At 38.8% G+C, this 11863-nt stretch overlaps 1 protein-coding gene across 1 annotated transcript in view; it reads left to right on the top strand.

Annotated features, from left to right (window-relative positions):
* Positions 1 to 3259: 3259 nt before the first annotated feature.
* Positions 3260 to 11863, top strand: part of STK33 (serine/threonine kinase 33) — a 55668-nt gene continuing 47064 nt past the window's right edge. Inside the window, exons 1-3 of the mRNA XM_016206609.2 lie at positions 3260 to 3640; positions 4962 to 5084; positions 8865 to 8978. Of these exons, the coding sequence (XP_016062095.2) occupies positions 3260 to 3640; positions 4962 to 5084; positions 8865 to 8978 (618 nt within the window). The remainder of the gene's footprint in view (positions 3641 to 4961; positions 5085 to 8864; positions 8979 to 11863) is intronic.

The raw sequence follows: 11863 nt of genomic DNA, 5'->3' as shown, positions 1-11863 counted from the left end.
AAAACTCCTAACAAATATAAGTTGTGGATCAGATGGCTTCACAGGAGAATTTTGCCAAAAAAGAATTAATACCTTTTCTCAAACTATTCCAAAAAATTGGAGAGGAGTGAAGGCTCCCAAACTCATTTTACAAAGCCGGTATTACTCTGATGCCAAAATCAAAGACACTACAAAAAGAACTATAGGTCATTATCCCTGATGAACATCCACACAAAAATCCTCAACAAAATATTAGCAAACCGAATTCAGCAATATATTAAAAGGATCATACACTATGATCAAATGAGATTTATTCCTGGGATGCAGAGTTGATTTGATACCTGTAAATCAATTAATGTGATACACCACTTAAACAAAATAAGGCTAAAAATCATACGATCATTTTAATAGATGCAGAAAAAGCATCTGACAAAATCCAACATTAATTTATAATAAACTCTCAGCAGAATGGGGATAGAGGAAATGTAACTCAACATAATAAAGGCCATATATGACAAACCCACAGCTAACATTGTACTCAGTGGTGAAAAACTAAAAGCTTCTCCTTAAGATCAGGAACAAGACATGGAAGTCCACTTTCATCAGTTTTATTCAACATAGTATTAGAAGTCCTAGCCACAGCAATCAGACAAGAAAAGAAATAAAAGCATCCAAATTGGAAAGGAAGAAATAAAACTGTCATTATTTGCAGATTATTTGATACTGTATATAGAGAATGGTAAAGATTCCACCAAAAAACTATTAGAACTAATAAATGAATACAGTAAAGTAGCAAGACACAAAATTAATATTCAGAAATTATTTGCATTTTTATACACCAATAACAAGCTATCAGAAACAGAAATTAAGAAAATGATCCCATTTACAATTGCATCAAAAAAATAAAATACCTAGGCATAAATTTAATCAAGGAGGTAAAAGACCTGTACTCGGAAAACTATAAGACATTGAGGAAAGAAACTGAAGAATATAACAAATAAAAGAGAATCTATTCCATGCTGATGTATAAGAAGAATTAACATTGTTAAAATGTCCATACTACCCAAAGCTATCAAAATACCAATGGCATTTTTCACAGACCTAGAAAAAAAATAATCTAAAAACTTACATGGAAACACAGAAGGCCCTTAATAGCCCAAACAATCTTGAGAAATAATTACAAAATTGGAGGTATCACACTACCTTATATCAAACTATGCTACAAGCTTATAGTAGTAAGCATGGTACTGGCATAAGAACAGACATATGGGTCATTGGAACAGAATATAGAGTCCAGAAATAAACCCTTGCCTATATGGTCAATCTGTGATAAAGGAGGCAAGAATATACAATGAGGTGAAGATACTCTCTTCAATGTGATACATATATACAATGGACTATTACTCAGCCACAAAAGGAAACCTTACAATTTGTGACAGCATGGATAGACCTAAAGGGTATTATGCTAAGTGAAATAAGTCAGACAGAGAAAGACAAAACCATATAATTTCACTTATGTGGGAAATCTAAAAAAAAAAAAAACAGCAAACAAAACAAAAAACTCATAGGTACAGAGAACATTTTGATGGCTGCCAGATGGGAGAGGGGTTGGGGGATGGGTGAAAGGGATTAAGAAGTATAGATTACCAGTTATAAAAATAGTTACAGAGATGTAAAAAGTACAGCTTAGGGAATATAGTCAGCACTGTTGTGATAACTATATATGGTCATAGGGGTACTAGACTTATTGGGGTGAGCAATTCATAAGGTATATAAATGTCTGATCACAATGTAGTATACCCGAAACCAATATAATATTGTATGTCAAGAGTAATTGAAAAATAAGTAAATAAATAAAAGCAATAAAAAGCTTTGTCAAATGTAAAATGCTATCTAAATGTGAATTACAATTTTGATTTTGTGCTCTTTGGAATAAATTTCAACTTTAAATGACAAGCCATCTTTGTGAAATGCCAATAGCTTCGATAAATACTCAGCTTTACAATTTCCGATCAGTTATCCAAGGTGGCATAATAATGTTTGTTTTTTTGCCCATGAGTGCAATTTCATTTTCTTCATCTTGATATTACTTTATTGAGAAAAAAATAAATATTTTATTTCTGGTTGACAAAAAGAGAAAGAAAAGGTCTATAAAAAGTACCCTCTGGACAGGCAGAGGGGCAGAAGAATGCAACTGATGCCAGTAAGCAGGTGTGTGCACGCACACACACACACACACACTAAAAAGTGCTAGACCTTGTTTTTCCACAAAAACCTGTGACTACAAAATACAGGGTGGGGCAAAAATCGGTTTACAGTTTTGAGTACACGAAACACTTTGTTTTTATATCATTTATTAATTATTGTATTACTTTTCATTGAACAACCGTAAACTGACTTAAATAATATCTGAAATAGTATAGCACAAGACTATAATAACGTACTCCCAGTTACTCCTGGAAGTTTCTCCAGGTATTCTCTTATATGTACCACAGAACATACTCCTCCCTCCTTCCTCAGCTCAGATCTTTCCAACTTCCCACCGTATAACTGCCAATAATCCCAGTTAGGTAGCTTGCTGGGCATACCTATTCTACACTCAGGGAAAAACAGCACCTGTCATTTCCTATTTTTGCTATTTGAGTTAAAAATGAGTATACTTCTAATATTGCCTTTGAAGTTTATTTCTTTGTGATGTGTGTTGTATGAATCTTCTCTAATAATTAGTAGACTAGGGTTTAAATTTTGAAATTACGGTAATGTATGTTTTACACTAGTATTTTAAGCCTTTTTTTAAAAACCAAAGTCACATTAAGGAATACATTTTATAATGTCACCACGTATACACATGCACACACACACACAAATATTACATATGTATATGTGATTAAATGTATATATATAATTTAAATTTTTACAAAACTTACCAAAGATCTATGCAAAACACTCTGATATTATCTATTCTATTTCATTTAAAAAATTATCAACCCACCTAATTGATTTCCTTAGACCATGCTTTTCAGCAGTTTCATGGTTCTCAACAGAGAGGGCGATTCTTTTGATTGTTAAATACAATTTCTGGAGTTCAAGAATTCAGTTTTGAAAGATGAGGATCCATTGCTTTTTAGAAATATGTCTTAATTTTGTTGTAAATGTTAACTTTTCATTTACAGGCAGGATGCTTTTGGTGCTAATTGCTAGCTTTTCTCTCATTTCTAGGAGAGTGGTAGGGTAAGAAAGAATTTTCTAAATGGTGATTTCTTTTCTTTCTGCAGCTCTCATGTGTGAATATAAGTCTAGTGCATCATTAACACAAGGACCTCACCAATTGGAAGTTACAAATCTTGCCATCAGCTTACCTTATCCTTTTTGGTCTGGTTCTTTTTCTCAGAGCGGAAACATCTTTCTTTCAAGTTGCTTTTGTTGCAGAGTTCAGAAAATGGCTGATAGTGGCTTGGGGAAAAACCCCGCCAAGTGTCCCATCTGTTCGTCTACTCAGAAAGGTGCACTTTGTGTATGTTCCTATAAACCAAGGTTTTCTCCAGTGGTGGTGGTGCAAGCGTCAGCAACATCAAGCCTTGATTATTCAGACTCTTCCGCTTCATCAGACAGGAAAAAAGAACAACACATTATTAAAGATAAGGCCTCCGCAAAAGATTTGGTAAATATAAAAAATTCTACCTCTCAACACAAGTTGAAACCCCATTCTCTAACCCTGTCCCTAGCTCCCTTCATGGGCCCTTGCCAGCTAATTCATTACCTTTTTAACTGTTAAAGAAACATTTCTTTCTTACATGAGAGGTGAGCAAGTTGGTTAGCACATTCTTATATGATATTTCCAACACGGCCCTAATTAATTATTTCCCAAGATTGTAATAATTTGGAATGTTGTTCCAGCTGCTGCTCCTGCTTTTTTAAATCCTCATCTGAGGATATTTAAAATTGACATGAGAGGGACACATCAGTTGGTTGCCTCCACATGAGCCCTAACCAGGGCCAGGGATTGAACCTGGCAACCGAGGTATGTGCCCTCGACTGGGAATCGTACCCAAGACCCTTCAGTCCACAGGCCGACACTAACCACTGAGCAAACCAGTCAGGTCTGTTCCAGCTTCTTTTTAAAAGTAGTTTATATAGAAATAAATTGATTTTCAAGTTGAATTAAATCTGAATTTGGGGGCACTTTTTTCAATGCAGAATGAGATTTATGGTTGTAGTTAAGTATAGGTAGTTGTTATTTAAGACAATTTCTGGTTATCAGATGGAATATCAAATATACTCTACAAAATCAATTTGCATTAGTTATAAGCAATCTATGACTACCCAGTTGGACTGGTTTGGGTGTACTCACTTTTCTAGAGGCAGTGTGGAAGATTTTACTTGATATAGCACAGCTTTAGAGACAGAAAGCAGTACGTTTAAGAAACATTAGGCTCTCAGCCCTCAAAGTCTTACCTTTTTCAAATTCTCGCCCTAAACTGTTTCTTTCCTGATTTGTATCACAGTATAGTTATTGCCATATGGGCATCTCTGAGTTAGGCGTTACTGAGTGAACTGCTACTATGTTTTCATTCGAAGCACATTTTGTGAATATCTGGCCGATAATTTTTTTGTATAACCTATTTGCAGTGGTGGTTATGTTTTGAAACAAGGATGATTGAGAAAGCTGTGAAGTTGCCTTCTCACGATTTTAAAGAATCATTGAGGAGGTTCCGACCTAGCTGCTATGCAGGTTGTAATGTACACTTGCTTGGATTTAGGAGATTCGACTGAGGGACTTCTTAAGGTCTCTTTTAGCCTAATAAGCCAATAAATTGTATAGGGCTTAGAATTTGAAAAAGACAGTGAATTATATTGTACATAATAAATATCATGCCACACACTAAAGATTTGTCATATAATCTAAAATTAGGGTTCGTTCTTTGTCAACATGTGTGTTATATCTTAATATTACTTTTTTGTGTGTTCCTTTTTCGTCTAAGCCCTCAACAATCTCAAAAACCTCAAATGTAGAGAGAAAGGTATCTCAACAACAGTGGAGTCGGGGCAACTTTGCAGAAGTAAAAGTTCCTCACGTCAGGATGGACAATGGAGCTGCTCTTCAGGTATTTAGAAAGCAAAGTGAAGTGACTGGGAACTTTCAGGTTTCTTCTGTGTCCATGGTTAATGGCAAAAATGATTTAAAAGTAAGTCTCTAAAGGAAGGGAAGGAAAGAAAAGGGGAAATGTACCATTTTCAAGTATGCCGAAGTCTTTACTACAGAAAAGGCATACTATTTTTCCACTCATAGAGGACCAAAGGGAAAGCGGAGGGCATTTTTATTAGATCAGATGAGAACATTTTGGTCTTCAGGTCCTGCCTGCTGCTGAGGGCAATCGTAGGGTCTGTGTAGACCTCTGTAAGGTGCAGACAGAGAGGCCAGATGACTTGAGATGGTTTGTGTTCACTTCCTTGAGGCCTTTCTTTGAAGCCTCTGATTGGATGAATACCAGTGCTGTCTTCCTAGGATTCTAGTTACAACACAAATATTAATTAAATATTAGTGCCATTTTAGAAATTAAATGTGTCCTTTTAACATCAGTTTAAAGGAACTTCAGTGAGAAGAACTACAAGAAGAAATTTGCATTAATGTTAACTTTAAAAAAATGTTCTAAGAGATATTTGGCAATATGCTTGAAGTGATCAGAAAAACTTACGAGAAATTCTGACTTGAAAAGTTTAAATCTCTCCTTTTAAAGGGAAGGTGTGCATTTTTAAAAATCTACAAATTTGCTGAGTTTTAAATTTAGTCATAAGAACTTCTATAAAATAAAGGTGTGTATGGTGTGAGAAATTAGGAAAATATAGATAGAAAAGTGAAGAAAATAAAAATCATGAGCCAGATATAAGCAATTTTAACATTTATCACCTTTACTTCACTTTCTGTGCATGTGTAAGTCATCCTATTTTTTCTTTTCAGTTTTTTCCCCATTTTAAATTGTGAAAGATTCCAAGTATGTACATATTTTTAAGAAATAGCCTTAACTGGTATAGTTGAAATTTTTCTTCCTCCTCTTAATGGACAGGCTCATTTTGAAGACTTTAAACATTTCAGTAGAGTACAAAAAGGAAGTTGCAATCATCCAAAATTCTATTTCCTGGTGATAACTACTCAAAATTTAAATGAACATCATTCCAAACATTAATGTAAACACCCCCTGCCGATCCCCCCCCCACACACATTTTCAACATTTTCATAATGGGGTTGTATCATGCATGCTTTCACACTCCACACTATATCATGGACTTATTCTTTGTCAATAAAATAGACCTATATTACTATTTTAATAGCATCCTCTTAAATTAATACAAATAAGTCATTTTCCTCTTATTTTTACCACTATGTAATGATGTCAAAGTAGGTAGTGAAGAAAAAGATCAGTTTATAAAAAAACTAGTTGGGCAATTGGGCTATTCCTCTACCCAGACCTCATTTTTAAAAGTCCTGTTTAAACAGTATTAAAATTCTGTGTCCAGGTTGTGGTTCCATAAGTTTAGAAAGAAAATGAGAGTTTAGTTTTTAAAGGTCAAGAAAAATTGGGGAAATGGTTATGGAGTTGAGATTATTTTGTTCTGTGGTGGGGGGAAGGGTAAATGACCATTTACATTTAGACTGAACTCATTTTACATAATATATAGTTGGGAGTGGCATATAAATATAATAAAAGTAAAATATTTTGTCTTATTTTAATAATCTTAGTTTCCCAACTTTAATGCTCGCTATTAAGTGGTAGCAGGGGAGGGAGGGGAGCCAAAGTAATTATAAGTCCTCAGAAAGCAGTGTCTTGGCGACAGGATGTGCCCCACGTGAGCCTAGGGGTCTCCTTTTACAATAGTCAAGGCCATAAATCGAGCTCCTCCCACAGGGTTCAGCTTCACATACCCAGCCTGTCATTTCCCTCAGCTGTGTATATGCAGGAGGATTCTGACTGGCTGGCTTGCTGACTGGATTTATTGCTTCACTCATCTATCAGTTTGCTAACTCATTCCACATTTGCACTGCTGTCCCTTTGGAATGCCTTCCTTGCCTTGCTTGGATTATTGGCGGGGGGAAAAATCTCAATTTGTTTTGGCCTTTGTTCCCTTCCATGCCAATCTCAGAAGCCCCTCTTTCACAGTGTTTCCCTTTACCCTCCCAGTGTTTTAGCTCTGGTCTCAGGCTCCAATGCCATTTTGTATTTTTATTTTAACTTAAGACTTTCTGATATAAGAATAATCTTGTCTCTTGAGGAGATGACAAATTCTGAGAAAACAGGAATTATATTTTACTCAACTGTGTAGCCCCCAAAGTGTATTTATCACAAGGAAATAGCTAAGGAAAGTCTAACATGTTAAAACTGAATTATTTCCTTCTTTTCTTCCCTTTCCTTCCCTTTCCTTCCCCCTCCCTCCTCTCTCTCCCTCTCTCTCCCCCCATCTCTTTCTCTTTTTCTTTCCCTTTCCTTCCATTTTTCCTTTTCTCTCTCTTTTCTTCCTCCCCTCTCCTCCCCTTCTCTGCCTTTCCCCCCTCCCCCCTAAGCCTCCCTCCCTCCCTCCCTCCCTCCCTCCCTCCCTCCCTCCCTCCCTCCCTCCCTCCCTCCCTCCCTCCCTCCCTCCCATCTCTGTCCTCCATGCACTAAACATGACTATTTTGCCTACAAGATTTCAGGGTACGCTTTTTAAAGGATACAAAAGAAGCAGCTTCTTAAGGAGCTTCTAGACCAACATGGGGGGTGGCGGGAAGTGAGTGAAATAAGCAAGAGAGTAATAATAGTGTTTGGGGACCAGTGCATACATGCTGCAAGGAGTCAATAAAAGGAACAGTCTGACCACAGTGCAGTTAGGCAGGGCAGCCCTTCATGAAAGAGGTAAATAATCAGTTGGACATTGAATCTTCTTTTACTAAAGTAAGAAAGCAAAGTAAGCAGTAGAAAATATGAAGACTAGCAACTAATTTACCTGTTGCATGGTGAAGGTAAAGGTGAAGGTGATCACAGGGAAAGAGCAGCAGTTCTAGGGAAGACTGGCTGCAGACCCAGCAGAGGTGTCACCTAGTGGTATTACCTCAGCTGTTCTCTCTTGTTCAGAAACTCTCAATATCCAGAAATTCTTGTTAATGCCCTCAAGTTGGTTTGGATTATGGAAACTGACTCCTCCCAACCAAATTCACAGGAAATGAAAGTGTAAATGAGTGGCTGGTTATCTTACAGTGTGAACCAGAATGCTGGTGTTGGCAAAACCAGTGCTTTCTGTGTTTGTAGGCAGAAGCTGAATGGTAAGTGGAAGGATTCTTGGTCTGGACAGTATTACTACAGATGGTTTTTGTTTTCTTCTCAGTGCTGATTTATATTAAAATTTCTGTCACATATTGCTTTTTCTAGAATAAAACAACAAAAGTGATTTTTAATAAATTAATGAAGATAAAGTGTTATTTGGCAAACAAGAAAGCAATTGTCAATGGTTAATATGTGTTAATTTTATAGTACAGCTCTCAGAGTTTTGGGATAATTTTGGGTGTGAATATATTTTATACACATATATGTACGTATGTATTAATATTCCATTGTTTCTTTTTCTTATGAAGATATTTTATTAATATTATAGTTTGCAAGGGGTTCATTTTCATACTTTTGTGGCTTTCCACATTTCTTCATTAGGATTTTTATGGTTTTCCTCCAAAGGACATTTAATGAAATTCACCAAAGCTTATTTTGTTTAATTAAGATGTGTTTATTAATTTTGAATCAGATACGTGGCATCTTTTATTTGATTTTACCCTGGAGCGGAACCTCTCTTCCCTGGGGTGGATATCTGTCAGCATTGTGTATTCATTTGTAACACCCAACGAACCCTTGTTTTTTACCCAGGAACTATATGTATTTGGAAGAATATTGGGAAAAGGGAGCTTTGGAGTGGTCATTGAAGCTACAGACAAGGAAACAGAAACTAAGTGGGCAATTAAAAAAGTGAACAAAGAAAAGGTAAGGCTTACTAGCAGCATCCCACCGAGGCGGTGGCAGTGGCCGTGCCGGGCGGGGCGCGGCGGGCAGCACAGTTCCGACGCGAACACGCCTGCCTCTGACCTTGTGGGCCGGGGTCGGGCTGCTCCCCGGGGCCTGTGCACGTTTCTCTAGCCTTCTGCGAAGGGATCAGTTCTTAAACGCGGGTAGACAAGTGTGTCTGGAAAAAGCACATGGAAAGATAGCTCCCATAGCCAGTATAACCAAATATAGGTACAGGTTACCAGAGTGAGCTGAAGGTGAGGCCTGCTGGTCAGAGGTGTGAATGCAGGGCTGCCGGCGGGCGGTGTCCAGGCCAGCAGCGCGCCGGGCCTCTCCTCGCGTCGCTCTGCCCTGCTCCCTCCTGCCCCTCTCCTCGCGTCGCTCTGCCCTGCTCCCTCCTGCCCCTCTCCTCGCGTCGCTCTGCCCTGCTCCCTCCTGCCCCTCTCCTCGCGTCGCTCTGCCCTGCTCCCTCCTGCCCCTCTCCTCGCGTCGCTCTGCCCTGCTCCCTCCTGCTCCTCTCCTCGCGTCGCTCTGCCCTGCTCCCTCCTGCTCCTCTCCTCGCGTCGCTCTGCCCTGCTCCCTCCTGCCCCTCTCCTCGCGTCGCTCTGCCCTGCTCCCTCCTGCCCCTCTCCTCGCGTCGCTCTGCCCTGCTCCCTCCTGCTCCTCTCCTCGCGTCGCTCTGCTCTGCTCCCTCCTGCTCTCCCCTTTCCTGTGACTTCCCCTTTCCTCGTTGTTAGTTTATTCTGTGCGTTCACCCTGCCTGCTCCTTCAGTGTGAACCACCTTTTCCCCAACTATCTATTATGCTGTTAACTTGTATCCCCTGGATTCCTCACTGGATTTCTCCTGGGCCGGAGAATGACTGGGCTTCTCTTTAAGAGAGAGCCTAAGTTCTCAGGTTGAAACCTGATCATTTCGTCAACTCTTCAAAGATTTCTGTGCCTGGGGAAAAACTATGATTTTTTTCCCTTAGATTTCTCTTTTCTTCTTTTCTTTTCTTTTCTTTTTTCTTTTCTTTTCTTTTCTTTTCTTTTCTTTTCTTTTCTTTTCTTTTCTTTTCTTTTCTTTTCTTTTCTTTTCTTTTCTTTTCTTTTCCTTTCCTTTCCTTTTCTTTTCTTTTCTTTTCTTTCCTTTTCCTTTTCCTTTTCCTTTTCCTTTTCTTTCCTTTTCCTTTTCCTTTTCCTTTTCCTTTTCTTTCCTTTTCCTTTTCCCTTTCCTTTCCTTTCCTTTCCTTTCCTTTCCTTTCCTTTCCTTTCCTTTCCTTTCCTTTCCTTTCCTTTCCTTTCCTTTCCTTTCCTTTCCTTTCCTTTCCTTTCCTTTCCTTTCCTTTCCTTTCCTTTCCTTTCCTTTCCTTTCCTTTCCTTTCCTTCTTTTCTTTTCTTTTCTTTTCTTTCCTTCTTTCTTTCTCTCTCTCTCTCTCTCTCTCTCTCTCTCTCTCTCTCTCTCTCTCTCTCTCTCTCTTTCTTAAAAAGTAACTGTCATGTGTGTTGCAATGTTCTCACTCGTGTTTTATCTTATTTTATTATTTTTTAAAATTGACTTTTAGAGAGAGAGAAAGGAAAGGGGAGAGAGAGAGAGCAAAACATCGAGCTGCTGCCTCCTGCACGCCCAGTCCGGGGATCGAGCCTGCAACCCAGGCCTGTGCCCTGACCAGGAATCAAACCAGTGACCTCCTGGTGCATGGGACGACACCCCACCAACTGAGCCACGCCGGCCAGGGCTTTTCCTTAGATTTCTGATGATAAATATTACAATTACAAAATGAGATAGTAGGTATTTTATGTATTCTTTAAAACAAATGATAGCAAATTATATACCATTTCTCCTTAAAGGTAATAAAGTAACATATGAATCTTATATATAACAGAGATCCAGAGCTTTTCTACAAATCTTCAGAATTTTAGAGACACAGTGCTACATGGGATATTGTTTCCTTTGCCCCTTTGGCATCAGATAGGGTTAGGGCTTAGGCTTAGGGTTATATAGTCAGGATACCTGGCTTGCAATTTTAGGAATTCACAATCTTGTACACTAATATTGATGCTGAGAGTTTACAGAACACTGAGATAGTAAAACAGAATTATATAATCAGTGTATGAATTGGATAGTATATTATTGTGTTATATACAGGTCAAGCTGTTTGGGAGGGAGGTAGAAACAATTGAGGTGGATTTTAGGAGAAATTGTGGTAACTTTCCATGTCGAGGCAGAAATTCACTCCTCATAGTCACTATTTCTCTTAACCCTCTTAGAATAACCTTAAAATGTGACTTTCAGCCTCCATGGGAGAGTGGTTTCCTGCTGGCTCCCGAGGTGGCAGTGGTTAAGGGTAAAAGTCACTGGAAGCAGGAGTGACCCCAGGTAAAATTTTTACTTAGCTAAGGTTGCCTTTAAGAACTGTGCGCACGCTCCTGAACTGGGAGGAGAGGAGGGGCGTGAGGCGGCAGGAAGGGGTAAAGCCTCTGTTATCCCTTTCAGGGGTGCTTTCCCTGCCTGACCACAATGCTTATTTGCAAATAACGATGCTAATTTAGATCCAATAGGGGTGATGATTGGGGTGGTGGTAGTGGCAGTGAAGGGGGAAAAAGTCCTTCTAAAATTCTTAGAGGACATGGTAGAAAATCCGTGACTTACACCCTGACTGGAGCATTGTGCCCCCTGGGGTGTCGCTGCCTTTGCTTTTGCGGTCAGGCGTGGCTAAGGGCTACATGTGAGGGGATAAAGCTGGAGTGACACTGGTCGGAAGGCAAGATCTCAATTTCTCTTTCGCAGGTAATTTTTGAAGCTTGGGGACCAGGAAGTGGTATAATGCAGGGCTGAGTTTAGAATCTCTCGTCCTATTGTTTCTTTTGATGTATATAAATA

Source organism: Miniopterus natalensis, chromosome 11 (genome assembly GCF_054644295.1).
Source record: "Miniopterus natalensis isolate mMinNat1 chromosome 11, mMinNat1.hap1, whole genome shotgun sequence".
NCBI classification, from domain to species: domain Eukaryota; kingdom Metazoa; phylum Chordata; class Mammalia; order Chiroptera; family Miniopteridae; genus Miniopterus; species Miniopterus natalensis.
This window is presented reverse-complemented; position numbering and strand designations above follow the sequence as displayed.